At 45.1% G+C, this 27660-nt stretch overlaps 1 protein-coding gene across 2 annotated transcripts; it reads left to right on the top strand.

The window, feature by feature from the left end:
- Positions 1-93: 93 nt before the first annotated feature.
- On the top strand, positions 94-27036 carry ERLIN2 (ER lipid raft associated 2). 2 transcript variants are annotated; one of them, XM_088657873.1, is made up of 13 exons: positions 94-161; positions 6976-7097; positions 9689-9770; positions 10498-10544; positions 13205-13266; positions 13409-13462; positions 14094-14219; positions 14602-14675; positions 15228-15286; positions 16235-16326; positions 17372-17461; positions 20679-20758; positions 21528-27036. In XM_088657873.1, the coding sequence occupies exons 2-13, from the start codon at positions 6991-6993 to the stop codon at positions 21714-21716; spliced, it is 1062 nt and encodes a 353-aa protein (XP_088513999.1). In that variant the 5' UTR covers positions 94-161; positions 6976-6990; the 3' UTR covers positions 21717-27036. The 2 variants fall into 2 exon arrangements, with proteins under 2 accessions (XP_088513999.1, XP_034995088.1); XM_035139197.3 differs by lacking the exon at positions 13409-13462.
- Positions 27037-27660: the final 624 nt, after the last annotated feature.

Genomic DNA, 27660 nt, shown 5'->3' with positions numbered 1-27660 from the left:
CCGGCTCTCTCGCGCCCTCTGCTGGAGCCGGCGCACGAACTGCAAGGGGGAGGGGCGGAAGCGTCAAAGCGTCGGGGGCTGATGGCGTCACGGGAGCGACGACGCGGAAGTCGCGGCAGTAGCTGGTGCAGGAGGAGCAGGTGGCGGCGGCGGCGGCAGTGGTGAGTGCGAGCGGCGGAGGCGCGGGGTGGGGTGGCCCCGCTTCCCAGGCCGGCCCTCCTTGGCCCCTCGCCGTCTTCCTCCTCCTCCCCGTTTCGTCAACTAGGCAGGGTCTCCTCCTCCTCCTCTTCCTTCTCCCAGCCGGGCTCCCACCCCTCTCGCCCGGTTACAAGGACCGTCTTGCTTCATGCTCTGCTCGCTCCAGCAAGGCCTCCCTGCTCTAAAGCCAGGTCTTTCCCCGGTCCTCCCTTCCCCGTTCTTTTAAGGGCCACCTTGCCATTGGGTGTAGCTATGGGGATGCAGGGGGCTAACTAACTGACCAGTTGCGTCGCAGATATCTCGGTTCTGCCCCCCACCCAACATAAAGCCTGCTACGCACATGCACCCTGCTTTCTTTAAATAACAGTAACAACAATAATGAATTTTTTGTCTCTCCCTTCCTATTCAGCTGACACGTGCGAAGCCCCTTTTTTACGTCCCGAAAGTTGTTAAGCCTTTTTTTAGGAGGACCTCATCTCTGTACTGCCTCTCTAACTGGTTGGTTATTAGCAGAATACCACAGTGCAATGAAATCCAAAGAAAGCCAGGCAAAGTGGTGGGGGGCAGGGCAGGGTGAAACTCAATAGATTAAAATAGCAGGTTTTTAAATATGTATATTAATATTCCCAGAACTCAAAACTTTTTAAAAGACTGGGACATTTTTAAAAAGAAAGTATTTCAACACACAAAAGAAGGTTCTGGAGATGAACCCTTCCCTTCCCATAACAAGCTTGTGAGATAGCCCTGGGCTGTGTTTTGGTGTCAAGTGGCCCAGGGTCACCCAGTGAACTTTGTGTCTGAGCAATATTTGGAGCCTGGCCTCCTGAAGTTCTTCTCCAGTGCTCAAGTTTGCTAAACCACGCTGGCAGCCATTTCCTGAAAAGGCTTGAAGGAGAGGACTTTGTCAAGCTCCAGTAATTAATGTCACATTGAATGCTGTAGCCATAGGAGAGAATCTGCCCAACCCCTACAGCCCTGTTTTGTGCATATTTACTTATAAACAAGTCCCAGGTGTTCAGTGGGGTTTGTAGATAAACAGGTTTGCTTAAAGCTGTCTTTGGCCACAGTGTTTAGGGCTCTGGGCTTGGCTAAGAAGGCCACTGGCCTGATCCAGCAGGCTCTATGTACTCCAGCATCCTGTTCTCACAGTGGCCAGCCAGATGCCTGTGGGAAGCCTGCAAGCAGAAGTTGAACCTGAGCACAAGAGCACTCTGCTCACCTGTGATTCCCAGGAACTGGTATTCAGAAGCATTACTGTCTCTTGGCAGTGGAGGTAGAATATAGCAAATCTTCCAAAATTCAGCTTCTTTGAATGTCCATGAGTTCATGGGTTGTGAGAAAGGGGAAGGAACCTTTCTCTATCCGCTTTCTCTATGCCATGAATAATTTTAAAAACTTATAACACGTTGCCTCCTACTCGCCTTTTCTCTAAACCAAAAAGTCCCAAACGTTGCAATCTTTCCTCATAGGGGAGTTACTTCACCCCCTTGACCATTCTGAAATCTCAAATAATTTTCAGCTATTTTTCTCCTGCTTTGGTGGGAGATGCAGGGAATTGTGGGCTATGTAGAAGGGCAAATAAACAGGGTGGATTTGATTTAAATCAAACTGATTTAAATCACGATTTAAATCACGATTTAAATCACTAGTCAGTAAGGCTTGATTTAAATCATAGTTGATTTAAATCATAAAGACTAATTCTTGCTGGTATAACTTTAATATGCAAGTAGATGAAGATTTTTAGAATAACAACTTTTCATATTAGTTTTTTATCCCCAATTTAATAGGTTAATCATTCATATTTGGACAACTTTACTGTTGTACTTAGGAAGGAGAAAAATAATCATTACCTTAATAATAACAATTTAAATAGATTTATTCAACTGAAACAATAACATTTCAGCAAATGTTATTTGCTTAAACAAACATCCATGTTTGTTAACTTATTTGGCTAAACAAAAACAAAATATATATATTTTAAGAAACTTAGACTGTCAGCCCAGCCTACACATGAAAAACTTAAATACTGTCCACTCCAAACAATCAGAAAAATATTGTTTCTATTCTATTCACTGAACTTCTTGAAACTTAGCACTGAAGGGGTTGTTTCTGTATTCATAGGTTTGTAGAACAATAGGATTAAGGTCTTTTTCTCAACTCATAACATTTTTGCTGTGAAGAAGAGGCATGTGATCTCTGCTGAGTCAAATTCAGTTTTGAGAACTGCAAAAGTAAACCAAGCACCTGTGATAATATCTTGTAGGCAGAGAAACTGCCCAATAATCTTACAAAAATCTCTGGAAGAGCATGACATTGTGAATGGATTAATGGAATTTATTTACCCCCCAAATTAAACATATCACAACCTTATACTACATAATTAAAAAACTAATCTTTATTTCATGATGGAATAACCTTTGGATGGTAATATGTTTTCCTCAAAAAGCATTTTATTAAAAAAATCCAATTTAAATCAAAAAAATCGATTTAAATCAAAAAAATCCGATTTAAATCAAAAAAATCCGATTTTTTTTATTTTTTAAAAAAAATCATTGATTTTTATCCACCCTGCAAATAACATTATTGATCTATGAAGCATTGTACCGTGTTGCAGCTGCTTCTCTTGTCTTTTGATTTGTGGATTAATGTCATGTGAACATTCCTTATATCATACTTCACCCCAAGGTAGAGCTGCCTTCCTGGGGCCACCACCCTGAAAATTCAGCAGATTGGGTTAGAACGGTACTGTATAGCATTAGGGGGATTAACTTTTCATACCAAGTGAGTCACAAGAGTACTTGGACATGGAACCTGCAGGCCACACAATGCCTTGTCCTGTGGGGCGGGGGAGTGAGACCAACATTTGAGGAGGACACCCAGCTCTCAAGTCAGCTAAGCAACAGCAGGCTTTGGGAAGGAGGTGTGAAGCTCTGGCAATGCCCTAGAGCCCTCCCTCCCTCCCTCCTTCCTAAATCTGGGAAAGCACTAACTAGGCTTTGGGAAAGGAGGTGGGAGGACTCTAGGACCCTGTCAGAGCCCTCACACCTGTTTCCCAAAGCCCAGTGCCTTTGGAAAGGCAGCCCGAGGGCTGGGGGGTAGGGTGCCAAATGTTGCTGAGGGCTCCAAATGTTGCTGAGGGCTACATGTTGGACCACCCTGCTCTGGAAGGTCACAAGTTTCCTTTCTCAGCTCTACAGACTGCATATCCTTACCTATCCACTCCACTTCCTAGTCAAAACCTTTTCTTCTCTTTTTTTTGTGAATTGCCACCTCTCCAATAGGGTTGCCAGACTCAATAGAGGACGGGACTTATGTGCCTTTAATTGCCCTGCTCTCTTTTGAGTCTGGAAACCTTAAAGAGAAACCAGCAGACTCTTTGCTTGGAAATTAAACAAAGGGTCTGCTGGCTTCTCTTTAAGGTTTCCAGACTCAAAAGAGAGCAGGGCAATTAAAGGCACATAAGTCCTGTCCTCTATTGAGTCTGGCAACCCTACTCTCCAATGAAGAGCTTTCACAAGCACCAAACCCCTGGTACTGCCTTGTAGCTGCATCTCAGAAATCACCCTTGTGGCTCTTGGATATCTAACATACTGGGTGGTCTGGGGTGTTTTGAAGTCACGTGAGTTCTCACCTCTTGGCTTTCTAGAAAAGAAGTCATTCTCACTGTTGCACACATACACATCCTAGGAATGAAGTCATGTAACTCTTGTGTTTGTGTTCTCTGCTTTAACAAACAGCAGAGTTGCATAGCCTATGTTCCTGTTTTCTGTTCATCTTAATTCTTATCTTAATGAGAAGAGAACAGGAAATAAAGTTATTCAAGGAATTTCCTAAAGTGACCGTGGACTCCTCACAGCAGAATGCATTGCCTTGCTCACATATGTTGTTAGCATCCGTCCATCTCGGGAGACAGTGGAAGAGTGTGCCTTTGGGGGTAAAGTCAAACCATTGGGGCTCTACGCTCCTCCCAGCGGTCATTTCTCCTCTGGTCATTGCTGTGGATGCAGGACCTGACAGTCTGCCTCCAGGCACTGCAAGGAATTCCTACACAGCAGGACCTTAAAGACCAACTAAGTTTATATTTTGGTATGAGCTTTCGTGTGCATGCACACTTCTTCAGATACACAGATACACAGTGTGCATGCACACGAAAGCTCATACCAAAATATAAACTTAGTTGGTCTTTAAGGTGCTACTGAAGGAATTTTTTTATTTTGCTTCGACTCAGACCAACACGGCTACCTACCTGTAACTAGAACTACACAGCAGGGTTAATGTTCCAGGTTCGCTGACACCTTTTATAATGCAGAGTTGGTCTGCCAACAGGCCTGGTGCCTGAGGCCAGGTCCCTTGGGGATCCTGCTATCATTCGTTCTGTGTACGTGACCAAGCCAGCGTAAACGTCGCTGAGATAGAATGCTGGGAACGTGGGCTTGGGAGAGCACACCTTTCTTTGAGACTATGTCCTGCCATGTGATGCCCAAAATCTTAGATGAATGCATCGCCTTGCTAACAGTGTGTGACTGGGCTGATTCATAGAAGTAACCTGGTTGCTGCTCTGTAGACCAGAGGTGAACCCGAAGGCCCACATTCCCTTCTGGATAACTTTACGAGAGCCACATGCCAGTGGTGGGTGGAACCAGAGGCAAAAACATTCAAATACTACTTTTGCTCAGTGGGCCAGCTTTTATGCACACTTCTCTTCTTCCTCTGTATACTAATAACGGTAATAACAATCAGCCCCCCTCCCCCCGGCAGTATCAGAGTTCAAGTACACATTCCGGCCAGCCAAAAACACCTGAGAGTCTCAAATAGGGATGGGAAGGGGTGTGGTCTGGGGAGAGTACCATGGGGCAGATTGAGAGGTTTGGAGGACCACCTTTGGCCCCCTAGTCCTGAGGATTACCCACTGTAATGTAGGCATTTATGCGCTGTGGCTGCCTACTGCTGGCAGCACGCTGATTTCTCAAATAGTGTCCATCCTATTCCTCAAGACAAGCATTGTCCGTCTGATGGATGTGAGAAATTTGGGCACAATCCATTGAGAAGCCCTTTGTAAGATGAGTGGTACATGGATATAATGCTCTTGTACCTTTCCCTCTCATTTCAGTGGGGTCACCCACCTCTTGACGGGCAAGCAGAAAGAGCTTTTCTCTGGTGGCATCATGAGGCTGCAATCCTAGCCCCACTTACCTAGGAGTAAACCACAATTAACTCAGTAGGATTTGCTTTTAAAGGGTAGACATAGGGCACTATAACTTTTTGAGAACAGTATTATTCCTTGCCTCAGCAGCAAATCAGAGGCGAAAGGGAGTGAAGCCATGGATGAGAGAAGAGTGGAAGGAGGGTAGCAGAAGACAGAGCTGCAGCCGATTTTTGTGTGTTGATCTAGTGTTACAGGCAGAATACAGAGAAGAGTCATAGAGTATCTGCTTTGTGTTGTAGAATGTCCCCGGTTCAGTCGCTTGCTTCTCAAGGGAGCAAGTCCTGAAATCTAAGTAAGTTTCTGCCACTCAGTGTAGACAATACTTTACTGAGCTAGAAGGACCAATGATCTGGCTCAGTATAAGGCAGCTTTCTGTACTCCTATTTTCAATATGCACAATTTTCAATCTGCAGACCGGACATCTGCCATCTGGGGAAGATAGATGTAAGCTGCTGTGGTGGAGAGGAGGATAAAACAGAGAGAAAATGTGAATCTGGAGCTTGTTACCCAACGTTTTTTAATTAATGGCTTTTAGTTAGGGTTGCTCACCTGATTAAAGAAATATTAGATTAATTTCGCAGGTTCTAGCCAATCAGTTATATTTCTATATAAATGCACATAGACAAGACCACAGTTCCAAGGAAATATCATACTTCCCCTTAAGTTTATGCACATATGTGTTGCAATATGCATCATTGTAGAAGCATTCCCTTCTACACAAGAGAGAAGTTCAATGGCATGTTGTCACTAGCCTTTAAAAATAACCTTAAAAAGAAAAGCACTGCTGGTTTATTGAGGGAACCTCTCTTAGTTTGTGTTTTGTTCAGTATTGCAGCTCTTACTATAATCTGGAATAAGGATTTGGTGCCTTTTAGTTGAAGTTGCACAAAATGGACTCGGAGCTTGTAAGGCACGTCTCTTTCGGTCACTCTTATTTCTTGCTTCCTGTGGATATGTAGCTTCTGGTATGTTGGAAGCTCCAGTGGGAGTGCTTGAAAAACACACCAGGATTACTACAGCCTTTGCTCTGAAGCGTCCCTCCCAATAATCTTATCTAAACAGACTTGGCAAAGTTGATCTGCAAGTGACAGTTGTGCATCATTTTTTCTAGCTGTTTGGGAGGAGGGACAATGGTTATGGTCTACCATCTTCCACCAACCATGGGTCTTGAGATGTTGTTGAGTACAATGCCCATCATCTGGGCAGTCCTGGAGGATAGGGCAACAAAGGGCCATCAGCTGTGGTGGGTGAAACAGAATCTCAGTGTTCCAGGGCATAGAAAAGAATTGAGAGCTTGGGGGCAAACAGGAGATATTACCCTATTCGTTTGTGCTCTGTTTGGGAGCTTTTGGGCGGGGAGGGTGGATAGGACAAAGTGGACCTTGATCTGATCAAGCAAAGGGCATTCTTAACTGCTTAATATATAACACTCTACTCTAAGGCAGGACATCCTGTCCCCAGAGGTTCAGAATAATGCGCCTAGTTTCCACACAGAGCTCTAACGTATTGCAGGACTCATTGTTCTTTTCTTTTCTTTTCTTTCCTTCCCTGCCTTTCTCCCTCTTGCCTAGATTATACTCTCAGGGATGACTCAGCTGGGTGCCATAGCAGCTCTAGCTGCCAGCCTGGTGGCAGCTGCTCTTTTTTCTGCAATACACAAGATCGAAGAAGGGCACATTGGTGTTTATTACAGGTATGTGCAGACGCTTAGAGGGAGCTCCACTTTCTGCAGATGTGTGTGTGTCAGTATCTACAGCTCTCCAGATTGTGGTTTCTAGGATCAGGAAGTGGGGGAAGCTGCTAAACACTCAAAAGAGTTCCCTCTTCCCCTCTTCCATGCAGTTTCGATTTGTTTCCTGTTTAGCACTATTGCCATGATGAATGAATCATATGGCTCCTAGGAAGAGTCACTGCCAGTCAGTGTAGACAATACTGAGCTAGATGGGCAATGATCTGATGAGGTGTAACTTATACCGTATAAGGCAACTGCCTTTATTCCTTGTTCCTAGTTCTTGCCCTGCAAAACAAAAATGAAAACCCACTTCAAACAGTGGTTTCTCTTAGGGAAGCACTGACCATACTCTGCCGATTTAGACATTAAAGACTATGGGTTATTAATTTTTATTCCCTTTAGAATATATGCAGGTTGCTTGCCGGCAGGTGTCAAGCCGTCCCAAGGTAGCTTCCAACACATACAAATGGACATTATCAAATGAAAAGCCTAATAAAATATAAATGATTAAAAAACCAAGAACCAACAGCATTCAGCCTAATACAATAAGGTAAATAATTATAAACTACAGACACGGGTGGTGCTGTGATTTAAACCACAGAGCCTAAGGTTTGTGGTTAGTACTCATTTTGTAGCATTCTGGACTTTGGGAAGGAGTTTAGCCGTGGAGCATTAGTTTTGCATGAAGAAGGTCCCAGGTTCAAACTCTGGCTACAGCTGGGCGAGAACCCAGCCTGAAATCCTGGGATCTGCTGCCAGTCAGGGTAGACAATACTGAGCTAGATGGACTAATGGTCTGACTCAGTCAAAGGCATCTTTTGATGGCTTCCAAGGGAACACCTAAGACCCAGGTGGCACTGTGGTTAAACCACTGAGCCTAGGGCTTGCTGATCAGAAGGTCGGCGGTTCGAATCCCAGTGATGGGGTGAGCTCCCGTTGCTCGGTCCCAGCTCCTGCCAACCTAGCATTTCGAAAGCACGTCAAAGTGCAAGTAGATAAATAGGTACCACTCCGACGGGAAGATAAACAGCGTTTCCGTGCGCTGCTCTGGTTCACCAGAAGTGGCTTAGTCATGCTGGCCACATGACCCGGAAGCTGTACGCCGGCTCCCTCGGCCAATAAAGTGAGATGAGCGCCGCAACCCCAGAGTCGGTCATAACTGGACCTAATGGTCAGGGGTCCCTTTACCTCTACAGTAGCCCCATCTATACAGCATCCCAGTGAATCTCACATTCAGGAAGAGAAGGCAAACACACACACAAAATGTCTCTTGAGCAAGAAAGGATTTTGAAAGAGGAACCGCGTGCAGGAGAGGAGGTGGCAGCAGTGTGCAAGCCTGCATATTTCTCTTAAGAGCAAAGAGTGATTTAGAACTGCAGATCAATCTGTTTATTCTGTGTCTGCTTCTGCCAGTTTTTGTCTGTACTGATAAACTACTATACTTCCCCTTTTTGTGAGTAAGCACCAACTTTCCCCCCAGTAATAAAATCTCTATATCTGGATGTATTGAGTGTACCAAACTAAGTTCTACTCGGGGTATACCCATTGAAATTAATCGGCCTAAGTGAGTCATGCCCATTAATTTTCTATGTGTCTACTCACAAGTATGGCTACCGTTGGATACAATCCTGAGATTCTGAGAATTTGTATGTTGTACAATAAAGTTCATTTTGAACTCAAGTTGCCAAGACACTAGTAGGATGTGACAGTCAACCAATTCTCCCATTCACTTCAATGGAGGAGGCTGTCTCGCAGCATCTATTATTATTATTTTTAAAATTGTATGCTGTCCTTCAACATAAATATTCTCAAGGCAGAACAAGAAAATGTACAACAAGCATAATAATTAAAAGAGTAGATGATATTAACAGTAAGAGAATAAGGCCTGTGGCATAGTCAGGGCCAGGAAAACCTCTTAAGAAGAGTCTTCCTTATGCAGGGTGCCACAACCGAGAAGACCCTTCTTGCAACTCACCTCTAGCCAGGAGCATCCAGAGGGACCTGAAGTGGCAATCTCTCTGCAAAGGCAGGCCAATGTGGAGTTAGGTGCTCCATCCAGGGCTTTCAAAGGACTCACCAGCACTTTGAATCATGCTTGGAAATGAACCCCATGAAGATGTTTAAGATATGTTCCCACTGACCGTTCTTGGTGCTCATTGGCGGTGACAGTGAGTCCTGCTTTGTCCATTTGCAGGTGCATTTTGGATTCGAACCATGCCTGCAAATGGACACTTCCCTTCTGCAACAAATCCCAGCTGCACCTGTGAATGGGCAGCCTCAAATGCACTTGGAGTCAGCACTGATCAGCGATCTCCACTTGCCAGCAAACAATTGGATGCACACTTCAGGCTCCCAATTCTTTTTCCCCCCCTCAGGTGCATTTTCACCTGACATCACATGTGCAGAAAGAGAACATGTTTTAGGGGAAACTGCCTCTCAGGCCAAACTAAGACCCCTGCTAGGCCTGTTCTAAAACTCCCATTATTCTGCACCAAGGATCACAGCACTGCCTGCTATAAATGCACACATTTTTCTGTCTTTTCCTTTAACAGGGGAGGAGCCCTGCTGACATCCACCAGTGGCCCTGGCTTCCATCTAATGCTCCCTTTCATAACCTCCTATAAATCAGTACAGGTACTTTTCATTTTTATGATCTCCTTACGGGAGTGTAGCATATGGAGTTTTTATCAGTTGCACCCAAGTAGTCTGGGATGCTGTATTAGTCTTTTTTCCTAATGACAAGTTCAAATTCTGAGCCTGGAAAAGTGTCGTAAACTGTTACTGTTGTTATTGGAATGTAGCCTGCAGTGTAAAATCAACCCTGATACTCTGGTCATCACTGGCATATATTTCCCAAATGAAAGGACGTGGGTGGCGCTGTGGTCTAAACCACTGAGTCTCTTGGGTTTGCCGATCAGAAGATCGGTGGTTCGAATCCCCGTGATGGAGTGAGCTCCCATTGCTCTGTCCCAGCTTCTGCCAACCTAGCTGTTTGAAAGCACGCCAGTCCAAGTAGATAAATAGGTACCGCTGTGGCAGGAAGGTGAATGGCGTTTCTGTGCACTCTGGTTTCTGTCATGGTGTTCTGTTGCGGCAGAAGCGGTTTAGTCATGTTGGCCACGTTACCCGGGAAAGCTGTCTATGGACAAACGCCGGCTCCCTCGGCCTGAAAGCAAGATGAGCGCTGCAAACCCATAGTCATCTTTGACTGGACTTAACCGTCCAGGAGTCCTTTACCTTTTTTTTAAAAAAAAACCCTTTATTTCTCCTGAATGTTGCCCCCATGGGAATGTGGTCATTTGCCATTGTAAGCAATCCAGTTCATTACAAATCCTTTTGCTTTCTTTCTCAATCTCTCTAGACAACATTGCAAACAGACGAAGTTAAAAATGTTCCATGTGGCACAAGGTGAGTTGTGTCCCCAGAATCGAATTGGGAGCCTTTATGTCCTTCTTGAGCTCACAGGTTGAGGCTGCTTCCCATATGCTGTTTTGGACCTTCTTCGACTTCTGTGGTGCCTCTGTGCAGTGGCACTGAAAAGCGGCTCTGCTGAGACAGTAAATGGAAGCACCTTGCCCCAGATTGCCTTATTATACTGTATCCTGTAATGTATATGCACACCTCTATGTAGGCTGGGTGATGTGTGTTCTTAAAGCAGTCTTAGCTCAGCGTTTAGAATCAAAAAGTAGAAACGGACAGTCCAAACCTCTAAGACAAGATATCACACATCGAAAGTCGAGCTTTCCCTATTGAGAAAAGCCAAATCTTGGATTGAGGAAATAGATGTACATTCATTAATTGGTCTTATTTGCTTATATTGTCATTGTCGTAGACGTGAGGGAAGTACAAATAGCTGTGCAGGGCCCTGGCTGGATAGCCCACTCAGCCCCTTTCTTCCCTTTGCATTCATAAGGGCTAGAAACATAGGTTGTGGGTAGTTGCTTTGGTTTCTCAAAAGGAAGCTCAGATTTTTGGGATCCCACAGCAGACAGCAAATTCTCTGCATGTACACTGCAATTTCTGAAGTATAGGGTTTTATTCAACTAAGTTCTTGGGAGTGGAAGGACTTCTGTGAGAAAAATGGAACTTCCCCAAAACTGCTCCACAAGGTTGGGGAATCCCCGGGCCAGATTTGGGGGAAGCACCAGGCTGCAACAAGTTCTGCGCTTGTGGAAGTTGTTCCTGCTCATGCAATGACTTAGCAGGATTCAACCCATGTTAGTTTGCCTGCACTTAAAACCTCTTTTAAGGATGCATGTGCAATGTATTACAGAAAATCCTTTGAGAAATGTGATTGTATGACATCTCTAAGCAATTAAGTGCCTGATGGCGCCAAATTTTCCATGCAAATTAGTTTTATTCCTTCTGAGTGGGATGGCCTTATTGAGTTTTACTTCTCAGAAGAAGCTGTGAAGCTCTCTGTACCTACCACTAGATGGCATTTTCTCCTTCACTTATGTCAAAACTTTCCCTGTATAGCATTTGGTGTTTGGGGTGAATGCAACTTGGGTGGTGGCCTGAACTAGTCGGAACACCCTGCAAAACAGAAACTGTGCTTGCGAAAACAAATGAAAGTCAGTGAATTCTATGCTTTTTTGGAAACTGAAGTACCCCATTACTGAGAATATTTTTTTTAGTCTCAAAGCTGAATACTCAGATGGCTCAAGCAGGGGGCTGGTTCACCATCCCTCAGACAGACCATGTGGTGGGCCGGACTATATTTTTTTTGGGGGGGGGGATGAATGAATTCCTACGCCCCACAAATAACCCAGAGATGCATTTTAAATAAGAGCACACATTCTACTCATGTAAAAACACACTGATTCCTGGACCGCCCGTGGGCCGGATTGAGAAGGCGATTGGGCTACATCCGGCCCACGGGCCTGAGGTTGCTTACCACTGAATTTAACCATAGATCTCTACATGATGCCGTATTATCTCTTTATTGTCATAGTCTGTTGGGAGGAACTCAAGTGACCTAAAGCTTGGGCAACTGATTACACTAGGGCCAGACAACATGGTACCCTCCTGCCCCAACCAACACAGCCAGGTCAGGGATGGTGTCTTGGAAAAAAAATGCTGGGTGTGTGTGTAAAGAGCAAGCGCTCATGCAGTTATATATATTTTTTGTATTCTTTGTTCATGCTCTGCCTTGCCACAAAAGGACTTGACCCCCTAAGTAGCTAACAATTCACTTTAAAATAAGCAATAAACCTGTAACCACAATTTCACACAACACATAGTTAAGCTATGGAATTTGCACTCCCAAGATTGGCCGCCAACTTGAATGGCTTTAAAAGAGGATGAGACAAAAATTTGGGGAGGCGGATGCTATCAACGGCTACTAGTCATGGTGACCATGTTCTAAATCCACTGAATACCACTTACTGGGTAGCAAAAGTGCATACAGTACTTAAGCCCTGCTTCTGGGCTTCCCACAGACATCTGATTGGCAAGAAAAGAACTCGGTGGGCTCTTCTGACATTCTCCGGATCAAGCCAGTTGTCCCATCTAGTTCAGAATCCTGTTTCCTGCTAGAGTGATGAACCAAGTGCTGGTGGGAAACCCACAAGCAGTGCATGAAAACAATTACTCGCTCTGTTTTTGCTCTCCACCAGCTGGTATTTAGAGGCATGCTGCCTCTGAAGCAAGAGGTTGCATAGAGCTGCCATGAGTAGTGACAATGTCTCTGGGCAGTGGAAGCCAGCAGAGATGGAGCCTGGTGGGCCCTCTCACAGGACAGCTTCCCGCAGCTATACAATACTTTATCCCATAGATCAGTGTTTCTCAAACTTGGGTCCCCAGCTATTGTTGGACTACAGCTCCCAGCATCCCTAGCCAGCAGGACCAGAGGTCAGGGATGATGGGAGCTGTAGTCCAACAACAGCTGGGGACCCAAGTTTGAGAAACACTGCCATAGGTCCTGCACAGTCCTGCATTCGTGTTTTGATTTTGCTCTTCCTTTTGTTGGTTGGGCACTGGGTACATTCTAGCCCTTGATACGTTCTGTCTTAATCACTAGGGTGTGTTGTCAAACGCTCACCTCTCTTCACGCTTTCTTTCTGCAGTGGAGGAGTGATGATCTATTTTGACCGAATTGAGGTTGTGAACTTCCTAATCCAAAGTGCCGGTGAGTTTATTTAGCTCTGCTTACTTGTGCTTCCTTTTCTGGGCTGTGGCATGGAGGAGTGTGCAAGAGTTTGGGGGCTGGATTTGCCACACGGAATATTCACACCCATTACAGTAGTAATATAGTTTTATTTACTTTGAAGATTTACGCCCCACTTTTCAATCAAATGAGTTTCAAGGCGGCTTACAACAAACAGGTAATGATGATGATAATAATAATAATAAACCCTTTTGAACACACTCTCTTGCCACACATATTGCAGGCATGCACCACACGCCAGCAGCTCTTGCTCCTCTGACAGATAGATGGCGCCAGAGCCTCCTTCCCTTCAGTTCTGCAATACCAGCAAGGAACATACGTAGCTGCCTTATGCTGGGTCCAGCGCTTTGGTCCATTTAGAACAGTATTGTCTACACTGGCAGGCAGTGGTCCTCCAGGGTTTCAGGCAAGACAATTCCCATCACTACCTGGAGATGCTGCTGACTGAAGATGGTGCCTTATCCATGTAATGCTTTGCTACTGAGCTATATAGCCCTTCCCCAAAGAGCAGAGTGTCCTTGTCCCTGGAGCAGCAGACCCATAGGCTTTGTAGGAAGAACTGGAGTGTGTTTGGCTCTCCTTGGGTCATACTGGGAGTCATCAGACCTGCCGTCTCCATTGCCTGGCCTGAAATGCCTCCAGGTCTATTCGCAATCAATAGTGCCTGCCCCCCACCCCCACCCCCCCGTGTTAAACAGAGACTACGGGGTGCTGCCTCCTGATTTTGCAACCTGCTACTATTGTTCAGCGTGAGGGCTGATCTGAGCACTCTTTTCTCTTCTCACCAGTATATGACATAGTGAAGAACTTCACTGCAGATTATGACAAGGCTCTCATCTTCAACAAGATCCACCATGAGCTCAACCAGTTCTGCAGTGTCCACACACTCCAGGAAGTTTACATTGAATTATTTGGTGAGTGCCTTGATCATTAAAATGCAGGTGGTACTACCACTACCACTGATGTGACCCACTTGTTAGCATCTTTTTAAGGGCTTTTTAAAATGCATTCTAGGCTGCGCATGTCCAAGGGAATGGGGCTAGCTCAGTCGGTAGAGCATGAGATTCTTATTTTCAGGGCCATATGTTCCAGCCCCACGTTGGACAAAAGATCCCTGCATTGCAGGGGATTGGACTACTGGATGACCCTTGTAGTCCCTTCCGAGTCTACAATTCTATGAATGAAAAGCTGCTCCACTTCAGAGGCATGTGGTACTCTGGCCAACATGACTAACTCACACACCACACTCAATTTTCCTTTAAAATTGTCTAATTATTTGGTTCATTATCCTACCAGATCAGATTGATGAAAACCTGAAACTGGCTCTCCAGCAAGACCTGACATCCATGGCACCAGGACTCATCATACAGGTAACCAAGAATATTAGGGGTGGGGGTGGAGTTCTGGTCCAGTACCAGACAGGGGATTGAAGAGCTGCAAGCTAGACTTAACATTGCCCCACTTTGCTCATCGAACTTGCTGATGCTCCTGGACAGATCTTCACACCAAGCCAGTAGAGGAGCAGAATTATTATTTTTCTTTTTGTGCTGGCTTTTTGTTAGCAGAGCCCTGACAGGCAGCAGAAAATCTGAGTCTTTTAGAAGTCTGTGCAAAGAATTTGGTGCCATCAGCACCCACCCAAATAGAAGGACCACCCCAACTTTGGGAAATCCATGCTGGGGGCCCTTCTGCCAACTCATTGCCAGACTCTCCTGCACTACTTTAGACAGGATCAGTTTGATGCTAGCAGAGTGAGATTGGAGACTGCTTCCTCCCATTGTAGATTGTATTGAGTCTTAACATAGAGAGTCTTTCCTTGATTTGGCAGCATCTCATACTCCAGATGGATATATGACTAAGTCGAGCACATGCTGCTCAGCAGCCTCCTTCCCTCATCACCCCCCTTTTTTTTATTTCTCCAGGCAGTCCGAGTCACAAAGCCAAACATCCCAGAGACAATTCGGAGGAATTACGAACTCATGTAAGTAGCAGGTATTCTCTCCTTTGTTTTCAGTACAGTTGTGATGGTGTGTAGCTAGTCCCCTGGGCTAGGTTCAGATATGCAAACAAACCATGTTTTGGTTAAACAAACCATGGCCAAGTGCAAACCCAGGCACTGCACCTTGGTAAGCTGTGCAGTTCATTGGCGCCTGGTGTGATGATGGCCACCAACTCTCAGGATTGGACCAATTTCTGTAGGATAAGTGATTACAAGTCATTATGACTATATGCTACTTCTGTGCCCAGTAAGATCAACAGAAGATGGCTACCACATTCATGTCCTGCTTGTATGCTTCCCAGGAGCATATTTTTCACCCATGTGGGAAGCGGGATGCTGCACTGGAAAGGTTTCCAGTCTGCTCCTGCAGGATACTTTAACTTTTTGCATAATGTGTGGCTGCCCTTGTGGATAGGCAGTTGTTGGCCTCTCATGGCCAAGATAGTTCAGTATTGCATGATTATTGTCTGGGCATTCTTCAGCTACAGAGTCTTCTCTCTCTGGGCCACTCATTGTTGTCCCACCACCGCTCCCCAGGCTCTGAGCCTTCTTCCCTTGGTGGTTCCCCAGCTGGTTCCTCCCACCATTCCTCTGCATCCAACCAGTCCATGACAGGTGGGCAGGCAGGGCCATAGGCAGAAGTGGGCAGAACAATGCATGTCTCAGTATAGTAAGCTAATTTCTGCACATGCTCATGTACACCTCTCTAGCATCCATCCAGGCTAGCAAAAGGCATTATCACAGTTCAAGGACACATTCCAGCTGGGCAAAAACAGGCAAAGAGGTTGCAAAGCATGGCCAGATACGGAAGCTTGGGGTGGTGTTTGACCCCCAGGCCTGAGGTTCCCCACTCCTGTTCTAATCCTGCATCCAGGAGCAGCTGCTCTTTCTGCCAGTGTTTTACTTATTCGCCTATCTTGGTCCCTCTAGGGAGAGTGAGAAGACAAAGCTGCTGATTGCAGCTCAGAAGCAGAAGGTGGTGGAGAAGGAGGCCGAGACGGAGCGCAAGAAGGCTCTTATTGGTTTGTGTGGATATTTATTTAGAGAACAACACGGGGAGTTGCATAGCACATAGGAAGAGACTTCATCCCTAGGGGGATGTGAGGCAGGTGTAGCCGGTTCATCAAGAGGTTGGTGGGAGACGAGGTGATGACAAAAGGTTTGCTAAATAAATTGTGTGTGCAGCACCCAAGTTGTGCACAAGGAGATTCTTGATTGCTGCCCCTCTTGGTTCCTAGACCAGGCCTGCACACATCCTATCAAGGCAAAAAGTGAGAGAGTTTGTATTGAGAAAACTGTCCTATTGAATTGTATAAATAATTTTGATGTGATTTGTATTGGAAAACTTAATAGATTTTTGTAAAAAAAAAAAAGAGAGAAAAAAACTGTCCTATTGGTGAGATAATCACAGTTGTTCATGGACAAGTGGTAATGTGCCACAAGCTAGTCTTAATCAAAGAACTGTAGCCATGACCAGGAAGAATGCATGTGAAATAATTTGGAATGTGACCCCAAAGAGGGAAGCATATTCCAAAAGAGAAGAGAAGGTTTTTGTTACCTTGTTCCTTCTGCAGGGATGGTAAGAGGTGGTGAGTCGAAGCAAAATAAAAAAATTCCTTCAGTAGCACCTTACAGACCAACTAAGTTTTTATTTTGGTATGAGCTTTTGTGTGCATGCACACTTCTTCAGATACACTTGAAACAGCGCCTCAGCCCTTGCTTTTCCCCCGCAGGACCAATTGCAGTCATCAGCAGTCGTTAACAGCCATCTACAGGTTTACCACTCCCATCAGCCCTTCACCCATTCCCACCCACCCCCCACCACCCTCTGAATATACATAAGGGTCTGACTCTTCTGTTTCAAGTGTATCTGAAGAAGTGTGCATGAACACGAAAGCTCATACCAAAATAAAAACTTAGTTGGTCTTTAAGGTGCTAATGAATGAATTTTTTTATTGAAGTAAATGAGTTGAGCTTGCCAGGTGTCTTGCTGTTCCAGGAGCTAATTAGCTATGTTGACCATTGGAGTTGGTTCCCATAATCATTGGCCTATCTTTCCTAATACAGAGGCAGAAAAAATAGCCCAGGTGGCTGAAATAACATATGGGCAGAAGGTGATGGAAAAAGAAACCGAAAAGCGAATCTCTGAAATTGAAGGTAAGCAGCTATGGAAAAGATTTTCCATCTGACCAAGGATGTCCGAGCACAAATAGGCTTAGGTATGGGCCTGGTGGATCTCACCTTTCTCGCAGAAAAATATTTTAAGGTCCAATAAAGGTGAAGTTGGCCACTTTGCATCTACAAACGTAAGCCTTCCCCAACCTAGCGCCCTTCACATTTTTTAACATCAGCTCCAGTCATACCTGCATTGACTATGCTGGCTAGGACTGGTGGCCATTATTGTTCAAAACCCTCTAGAGGGCACCAGGTTGGGGGGAGACGGACACACAGGATACTTGATAAAAGACAGGCAGGGACTAGAAGTACAGTATGTGGGTTATGTATTTGCCATTCTCTTATCCTGGCCTTCCTCCCAATGGGAGCACAGCAGTTGACAATGCAACATTGCATACAAAGCTGTGAACAGCAGTAACCATTTGTTAAAACCTCACATCCAAGCCAGATGGTAAAACAAAATATAAACAGCAATAGTAGACTGACGGTAGCAAAACCATCAAAAAATGTCACTTACATCCCAAAGGCCTGGATCTTACCTTGATCCTATTTATAGACTAGGACAGCCAAATGCCCTTTGGGAGGGAACTCCATAATCAAGCAGCCACAAGTGAAAATGCCCTCTCTCCTGTTGCCAGATGCTGAGCAGAAGCTGGAACAACAAGTGGGGCATCTCTGGCAGGTCTATAGAGCTGAATAGTCCAGTTCTGAAGGTGGCAGTCCATTATGTACCTGGGTTCCAAGTCGTTTAGTGTTTTATGTTGCTAGGTTGCCGCTGATTCAAGTAGTCCAGGTGTGGGGAACATCCTGCCCCCCCCCCCCGATGTTTCTGAACAGCAGTTCCCATCAGCCCCAGCATGGCCAAAGGTCAGGGAGGATGAAAGTTGCAGCTCAGCAACATCTGGAGGCCCCAACGTTCCCCACACCTGAAATAGTCCTTGTGGTTGAGAAACATCTTTGGAGCAGCACCATCGAGTGAATTGTTTTTTAATCCCTGTTCTGCCTCCACTGATTGCATACCTCCACACTTCCCTGTTTCCAGCCATGTGTTTCTTTGCACATGAGGTTGTTTAGTTTCCGCAGCCAGGATTCTGTAAACTAGAAGAAACCTGCCAAACGTTTCAGCTCCCTTGGTATTTGTGTTTGTTTGTGTTTCTGTAAAATTTGCAACTCTCCTTCCACAGTTCAACATGTCAGCCCTGGATACCTTTGTCCTCTGCACGTAGAACTGATGCACTGTAGCAGAGCATGTGCTATGCATGCCACAGTTCGGTTCTTGGAGCGCATGAAGCTGCCCTGTACTGAGTCAGACCAACAGTCTGTTCTGGCCTTGTATTTTCACAGACAGGGCTCCCCAGAGTTTCAGACAGGGGACTTTCCCAGCCCAATGCCAGGGATTGAACCTGGGACCATTTGCCACTGAGCTACACATGAGTCCATGCCCTCAGCTAAAGAGTTGCTGCCAGTTGATTACAACTGCAGGCATGTGATGTGGAAGGATTTCCCTTCCTTTCTGTCATTCCTATTGTCGGGCAGATTCCTGGACCTGGGAAAGGCTGTGCTGGCTGCCTCTGAGCAGCATGTCCCTCAATCCTGTTAGGTTCATTAAAGGCCCTGTCAAGCTTTGCAGCATCTCGCTGAGGAGCCAATTAGTGGTTTACAGATCAGCAGTCTCTCATTAGGCAGTCCCCAGCAGAGCGCTGGTGGTTTTCTTTCTCATCAAGGCATGTTGCCAGGTGCCAGGCCCTCGATGCAGCCCCCTAGGAGTCGGGAGGCCCAGCCGAACCCTCGGCAGAGAATGTTTGGCTTTGTCCCAAGCTGTTCCAGCTGCTCTGACAAGTTGATTGCTGTGTGCTCTTTGAATCTCAGGCACTCTCAGCTGTTGGAGTTGGTTGCAGCTGCCCTCTTGGTATGTGAGCAGAAATGACCAGCTAATGGATTGATGTGTTTTGAAACAACACGATCACAGACTCCAGGGGGAAAGTGACAGGCTCCCCCCCACACACACACACACTTTTTATCTTTTTCGTTTTTAAAAAAGCAGTTTTGCAAGAGTTGCTTTTAAAATCTTTTCCAAACAAGGTTTTGCACCTTGTTGATCAACTGCCAAAGTTTGTGGCTGGATCTCTAGAATTTCATGCAACAGGTTGAAACTTCTTTGGTTTGTTTCTTCCTGAAAATCACAAAAGAGGGAGTGGGAGGGAAATGGAGGTGCTATAGGTTGGAAAGGGCAGAACTGGTATAATGCTACTCAGCACTCTGGGAAACAGGGATGGTTACTCATAGCTTGTGTAGTTTTCATTTAACTGCACTGAGTGGGGCTGAATGATCTGAAATGCACCAAGTTAGAGAAGACTGATCTAAAGTATCTCAGTTGTGTCTTTTTTGTTTCCATAGTATTGAATTGCTTGTGCACCACTTAAAACCACAGCAATTAAGTGGTATATAAATTGTTGAAACAACAACAGCACTTGTAAATAAGCCCCCCAAAATTGCTTGCCTGCACACACCCCAAAAATACTAGCCTATTGTGGTCTGGCAGAGGATAACTGCCTCTTCTGTAGCAGTCAGTTACATCTCTATATTGGAGCTCTCCATCCCTCCTTCTCTGTTCCTCTCACTTGCCTGCACAGAATTCTCTGCACTCTCTTGTGTGCCAGTTCTTCTTGCCTGCTTCTACCAGACAAATCTTAGCCTTCGTGTTTTACAGAGAGGAGTGTTGATTTTCATCAGTAGGTACTAATAAGGGATGGGGAACCTGTGGCCTTTCAGGTGTTGTTGGGCTCTTTAACTTCCATTGCTCCTGACCATTGGCCATGCTGGCTGGGGCTGGTGGAAGTTGGAGCCCAACACCCCCTGGATGGAGGGCACCAGTTTCCTCATCCCTGTATTAAAACAGTCTGACTCGCTAGCGATACCAAGCTGAATGGGCGCAAGTGAAATTCTGTGCTCTTCTTCCTTTCGTGTTGCCTTCTAACTATTGCCAGCCAGTATCTTAGGATCCCAGTCATTTCCCCATTTCTGCTCTGGTTCAGTCCAAAATTTTGCAGGGGGGTGGACTTTGGACTTTGGTAAAGCATTGATTACAACCGTGAAAACCTGTGCTACGTTTTGAAGGTGGAAATGGGTAAGTAAGGGGCTTTCCAGGGACTTGTACAGCTTCCCTATACTTCTAAATCTCCCTTTCCTCTTTCTGCAGATGCTGCATTCCTTGCTAGAGAGAAGGCGAGGGCAGATGCTGAATGTTACACTGCTTTGAAGATGGCAGAATCCAACAAGGTTAGCTGTTCTTCTCCCACACAGCTGGCATCCTCAGCTTGGGGTTACAGGTTCCCCATGGCTCATACTCCTGCAGGGAAACAAACGTGGTGCCGTCATGGTGTTTTGGACTACAGCTGCCATCAGTCCCAGCTAGCACTGCCAGTGATTAGGGGAGCTTGCTCCAATAACATCCCGAAGACATCCCCACGTTGGCTACTGCTTCTGTAGATGCAAAGGCTGCGTAATTATGATTTGACACGGGCTTGTAGTCTCTTGGGCCTAGTTCTTACTCAGATTGCAACTGGGCTGAGTAAAGACTGAAGTGCTTTAACACAGGGATGGGGAACCTGTGGCCCTTCAGATGCTGTTTGACCACAACACCCATCATCCCTGACCATTGACCATGCTGGCTGAAATCTAGCAGCTTCCTGGGGGCCATAGCTTCCTCATTGCTGCTCTAAAATATCATGCCCTGAATCGCACTTAGCGACACGCACCCCCCCCCCCATCGAGACACACAAACTTCTTCTTCTTTTTTGTATCAGTCTTGCATTGTTTCCAATCTGGAGATAATTTGATCCATAGGCAGAACCTTGGTCTCCCAAGTTCACCTCCACTGTCGAAGGCAGTATGCTTCTGAATATCAGTTGTTGGAAACTGCAGGAGGGGGAGAGTATTTTTGGACTAGATGGGCTTTTGGCCTGATCCAGCAGGGCTCTTTTGATTCTCTTGGATTTTAAAGGATCTCTCTAACCCAGGGCTCTTGATGCGCTTTCTCTTCTTGCAGCTAAAACTGACTCCAGAATACTTGCAGCTGATGAAGTACAAAGCAATTGCCACCAACAGCAAGATCTACTTTGGCAAAGATATTCCAAACATGTTTATGGACCACGCTGGGACTCCCACAAAGTCTTCAGAAGGACCCACAGAGGAGCAGAGAGATGAAAACTGGCTAGGAGCAGGGGAGGGTTTGTGAATCTTGAGTCTGGCCAACGGGGCAACTTGATCTTTGGATGAATGGAACTGATGCCTAACGCCTCTCCTCAATGTGATTTCTTTCTCTCTTCTGGGATGTCGGAGAAGAGCCAGACAAAGCTGTGCTTTTTTTAATAAAAGGAAAAGGTGTTGGGGGGGGAGGCAGGCTGGTTTGTTGGAAGCAAATAATGGGACAGCTTCCTGACTTATTTCTCAGCAGTCAGATTCACTGTCATGTTTGTGCTCGTGTGGATGGAGAAAGCAACACTGACTCACACTAAAGAGGCTGCAGCATTTTCCTGATGGACTCTGCAGCCAATCAGTTTCATTGCAATTAAAGAAGGGGCGACTTTTCTTGCTAGAAACTGTCCTTTCTTCTGGCAGTTGTGCACGTTACAAGTCAAGTCCAACAGGTGGGTGATAAGCATCTTACTCAGCAATCGGAAGGAGTCTCTCTCTCTCTCTCTCTTACTGGTCTTTGAGTGCTTGATGTAGCCTAGATTTGATAATATGCACACCAGCTAGATACCAACCACGTGTCCTTCCTGAATTATTAGGGTTCATGAGCATGCTGTCCAACCGTTGGATTTTACCTGTAGCATATATGTTGACCCCATTCCACCCTCAAATAAAGGTGCTATGTTTTGAATTAAAAAACACAGAGACACTACAGATTCTAGATTTTGGCTTGTGTTGTGGAGCATTAAATATCAGCACACTAAAGGGGTGTCCAAATGGTGCTTATTTCAGGATGCACCCATGCAGTACATCTGAACCCCACAGTCCACCATCCTCTCCTGATGTGCTGATAGGGACAATCACAGGACCAGTGTTGGGTGGAATGCAGGCTTTGCCCCCACAGTAATGGTCTGTCTAAGTGCAGCTGTCGCAGGGGAATAAGTTACCTTTTCCAGGAATGTTACTTCTGCATGAGAGAGTGTTAGTCAGCCAGATGGTCACCCTGCATTCGCAAATTGACCCCGGCTTGCAGCCCTCTTTCTAGAACATGCATGCAAAACTGGTCATCCATCAAGCCAAGCTCACCAGCCATGTAATCCTGGCCTGCTAGATGTTTTACACACACACACACACACACACACACACACACACACACACACACACACACCAAGTTCCAACTAATTTACTAAGACCTACATGGCTTGTGTTTCAGCTTGGCAAATCTCTAGTTGCACACCTGTGTTCTAGATTGTAACCAGCAGCCAGATTCTCTGTTTCCCTCAGCTTCATGGGTGCAACTGTGCTAGTCTAAATATTTCAGTGTCTTCCTAGAGGAAGGCATCTGGTGGATTTCCAGCCCATGCTTGCTCATAGCAAAGGTTTCCAGCGGTGAATAGCATTACTTCGTACTGGTTCTGACCTCATTTTTAGCTCTTGCAGGGTTGCTTTTTGAAGTGATCCTTTGAGTGATGCTTCGGGGGAATTATTTTTGAATCGGCATCAATGCAGTTGTGGATTTTTATCCTGGGGACAGCCCTGTGAGCTGCCTTCAACTTATGTAGTTGCATCCAAGTTCTTCCATTAGCAGTAAACTCTTCTTCAGATGATGCCCTTGGTTAGACTGTAAAATGTCAAACCACTTCCTCTAGAATACTCCCATTAGTGTTTGTTCTGGAATGGTTTGTTCCAAAGCAGCTGGCAGGCTCCGATTTAGAGGTGTGCTTTGCTTTGTTTCCCTGATAACACTGCCATCTTACATTAGTCTGTGCTATAAGTGTGTTCAGAATGAGGACTGTAATGGGGAAACTCTTGACTCTCCAGAAGCTGTTGAATTCCCTGTTCCCATCAGCCCCAAACACTGTGGCCAGAAGTCAACATCTAGTTTCCCGTGGTTGTGTTGGGATACTCGGTGATGTCTATTTTCCAGAGGTCATATGCACCTTGTAGACCTTGGATTCTATCCAGTGCTATTTCTACTCATAGTGGGCCCTTGATTAGTTGCACACAAAATTGGCTGTGTAGTCAAGCCCTTAATGCTTGCAGTGTGTGAAACTTCCCTTTGACATGACAGATAAGTGGATTTTGGAGTTGTTGGTTTGTTATCAGGCCTGTCCAGTGATACCTTTGTCGACAGGTTCCTGGCTTTCAAAATACTCATTGTGTCTTATAGCTTGCAGCTCTCTGTTTTAAACATAGCATGGCCTCATAAATGGGGCTGAGATGCAAAGAAACACTAAGCTATGGTCTCCAAAGTTCTTACCGCTCCTCTGTTTATGCTTCCAACCATTGGCCCATTCTTCCGTACCAGCTTAGTACAGAGCAACACCTAAGGCATCATCTTGCTAAGCTCTCCTCTATATCTGCCCCATAGTTGGGCGGGACATCACAGTTATCCAGCTTCTACTTCAAAAATTGCTTTGTTTATGCGTAACAAGGGTAAACCACAAAAGCTTTCTGCTTTGCTTCTTGCTATCTCTCTAGGTCTGATTCTGCAAATGCCCTGGAATCATTTTTGAATGAGGTGTTACAGATTTCTGGGACTAGGGTTGATGTGAATGCGCTTTTTAAAAATAGTCTGGTTGTCACAATTCCTGGCTTAATGGGATGCTGTCTAAAAGGGTGGTTAGGACAGTCAGATAGGCTATCCTGTGCTGTGCTCTTGCAGGATGACTTTAGAAGTGAACAGCAACCACAGGCTACTTCTTACATTTGCTTTCTTAACTTGTCCTTTCAATATGCAAATAGGACAGCATCATCCTGAAACTGCATTTTTGTAAAATGGGAACAATAAGTTGTGAGTCTACAGTCCCCAAATGGGCTTAGGGAGTCCCAGACACTTAGCCAGATGTGCCTTAGATTTCTTTCCGATGGTTCCCACATTACAAACCACAGGTCTCCTTGGCCTCCCCCACCCCACTGCTTTCTTGTATGCATCTTCCACGTGCAAAGTAGAGCCCCCCAAATTCCTCTTGGAGTGAAAGGAGATCCAGGCTATTGATGCTCCCATGGTGTGTGTGTGTGTGTGTGTGTGGTCCACTCAAGATTAAAGGTACAGCCCTTGGGAACCTCTTTTAAGTGTAACATTACAAACCTGTATGGTGGTGATGTATATTCAACACCTAACTTTGAAAACAGAAAAGGCTGTACTGTACTCTGTCCTGTGGTAACTCAGTGGAACCCGCATTGGGGCTTCATATTGTAGGTTCGGGCTCATGATTGCTGCTCCATATAAAAACAAATCCTTCCATGCCCACCTAGCATGTCTAGGGGTGTGTGAAGTTGACATTCTTTTCCTTGACATGCTATTCCTATATGTGCAGATTTTGATTTTAATTTTAATGGAGGAGCAAGTGTGTGATCCCTCACCTGCAGTCTCAAGTGGTACATTCCAGACACACGTTGACCAAGTCTGAAACTTTGGCTATCGTTACCCAGCCCTGTTTTGAACTTTAGTGGGTTTGTGCTGAGCATTGCAGGCGCTAAGGGAGAAGCTGACCTATGTGATATGCATGTATTTCTTAAGCAAATGCTTGAAAGAGTGTGGTGTTCTGCTTAGCAAGCCCCACATGTCCATTAGAGGGCCACATACTAAGGCACGGCATTGGGGATTGAAAACGACGTTATCTTGAGTTCATGCTGCTTGCTTGAGGCAGGAGGGCTGTTCTGTTGGAATCACTGAAAATTACAGCAGTGTCTGAAAATTGTAGTGTCTTTTAATGTCCATAAGGTGATTTTACCAACCACTGGACACCTTAAAAAATAACTTGATATATGTCCGTCCATGCCTCCTGTAACATGAGAAACAGGAAGTTGAGTGTGATTGTCATAGGAACTTGCAATGTATGTCTTGACTCCCTTTCCCTTAAAGCACCTTTCTTTCTCACACTTAACCTGAGTATCAGGAGGTACCAACTAACTTCTTAATATGTGAAGCAACCTTGATATAGGGGTGTGTGTGTGTTGTTAATGTATCTGTGATTCATCCGTGTTTTTTAAATATTAAACATGGATGGCAGAAGACAAACTTTCACAATGAAATTTGGTAGAAGGTACGAAAGAAAAGAAAGGGGGACCTTTGCTAATAAACCTGTTTTCTGTCTATTGATTTGCTTTGCTGCCTTCTCTTTTTTCCTCCCTGCACTCCCAGCATGATCCACCAGCCAGGCAAAATGCATCATCCAGCCTCTGAGCTGAAGCTAGGGATTGTTTTTGTGGCACACACCTAAGCTGATGTTAAACCTGTCTACTTTCCTTTTGCATCAGAGTGCTTAGTGAGCATCCAAAATTCAGATTGAGTAAAGCTCCAGTCTTGCTTTTGGACTGGTTACTTTATTGCTGAACTTGAGTGGCTATTTGTCTATGACGTGAATATGCTAGAATCTACCTGATGCTACATGTCAGTTTCATCAGGAAGTTACTAAGGGATGGTTTCGGAAGCGCTAATGTGGAACAGGTAGACACTAAAATGTGTATGTAGCTCTTTTCACATCATCCTTGCAGTTAAATTCCTGTCTAGTATTATGTCAGATGCTGGAATAGAAAAAGACACAATTCCCCCCCTGGCTTTCATACTATCACGCTTTGCAGATAGTATTATGCATGTAAAAGAATGTAAAAATTAAGCGGGAAAATGTTTATATTAGACTTGTGGGGTGCAATTCTTGATTTTTTTTTTATTTTTGGTCCTGCTGAAAGGGTGGGGGATATTTTCTTACACAAGCTTTTTTTACCTAGCAAAAACTAAATTCCAGCAAAGCCAAAGTGTATTATATGACTTCTTTTATATGACTCTGATGTAAAAAGATTGGTTAGAATAACTAAGTTTTGATTCTTTTATATAGAGAGAAGTTCTCTAAAGGAAACTTAAAACCACTATTCAATAAAGAGCAGCAAATATTAATGTGAATAAAGAATTAAGGTGGAGATTTCTCCTGATAAAACAATTAAATTATTTCCAATCTGTTAGGTACTGGAAATGCAGTTTAACAAGTTTTTTTTTTTTGTTTAAGTGTGATCACTGCTTTGTTAAAATGAGATAGATGCCTTTTCTGAAATGCTCGTTGGGCTCTTAGGAAATAACTTTTTTATAATTCCTTTTTGTATGTGCATTGAACAAAGTAACACTGAATATATTTTCCTCCTTTTTCCTGTGTGCAAGCTTTGCAAAGAGGATGTGAATTCTTAAAACAGATTTTCTTAATGAGGGTGAAATGGTGAATATCACTGTCTTGACCATCATCCGTTCAAATATGCTGCTGTCTTTTCTGACTCTCTTGGAATGTTTTCAATAGCAATTGTGTATCAGATTAAAACCAGCCTGTATGTTTCAATATTGTAATGAATAAAATGTTCTTCACTTTTAAGATTAGTGTCAATGGAATGGGCAGATCCATTGTGCGTGGAGGGGGGCACTTCAGAGTTACAGTCGGGATCAGTGTGCATTCTGCTGAGGTTTGAACTATTTATATACAGATCCTAGGGCTTGCTGATCAGAAGGTCGTCGGTTCGAATCCCTGCGACGGTGTGAGCTCCCGTTGCTCGGTCCCAGCTCCTGCTAACCTAGCAGTTCAAAAGCACCTCAAAGTGCAAGTAGATAGTGAGCTGCTCTGGTTCTCCAGAAGCGGCTTTGTCATGCTGGCCACATGACCTGGAAGTTGTACGCCGTCCCTCTCGGCCAATAATGCGAGGTGAGCGCCGCAACCCCAGAGTCTGTCACAACTGGACCTAATGTTCAGGGGTCCCTTTACCTTTATCGAAATATTTGCAAAACTTAGGAGCTAGGCATTTCCCCCCATGTCTTCCATGAACAGGGTCTTAACAGTGAGTCCGTAAGTGACTGTGGAGGCCAGTTCTGGATCCACATGTCCTTCCACAGTGGGGACATAGGTTTCCAGGCAGGAGTTGATAAGGATGAGGTTTTGCCAAGCGTGCCTTCCTCTTGGCACATTTCCCCCTTTCGTCCTGAGCTCGAGTGTCTTCAAAGTCCA

This window comes from Zootoca vivipara, chromosome 14, assembly GCF_965207765.1.
Source record: "Zootoca vivipara chromosome 14, rZooViv2.hap1.1, whole genome shotgun sequence".
NCBI lineage: Eukaryota > Metazoa > Chordata > Lepidosauria > Squamata > Lacertidae > Zootoca > Zootoca vivipara.
Note: the sequence above shows the minus strand (reverse complement) of the source record. Positions and strands in the feature narration are given on the sequence as shown.

Coding starts and splice junctions, on each gene's coding strand:
- ERLIN2 (XM_088657873.1), top strand. CDS start 6,991: ATGACTCAGCTGGGTGCCATAGCAGCTCTAGCTGCCAGCCTGGTGGCA. Junction 15,287..16,234: donor CGGAGGAATTACGAACTCAT/GTAAGTAGCAGG, acceptor TGGTCCCTCTAG/GGAGAGTGAGAAGACAAAGC. Junction 16,327..17,371: donor GCGCAAGAAGGCTCTTATTG/GTTTGTGTGGAT, acceptor TTCCTAATACAG/AGGCAGAAAAAATAGCCCAG.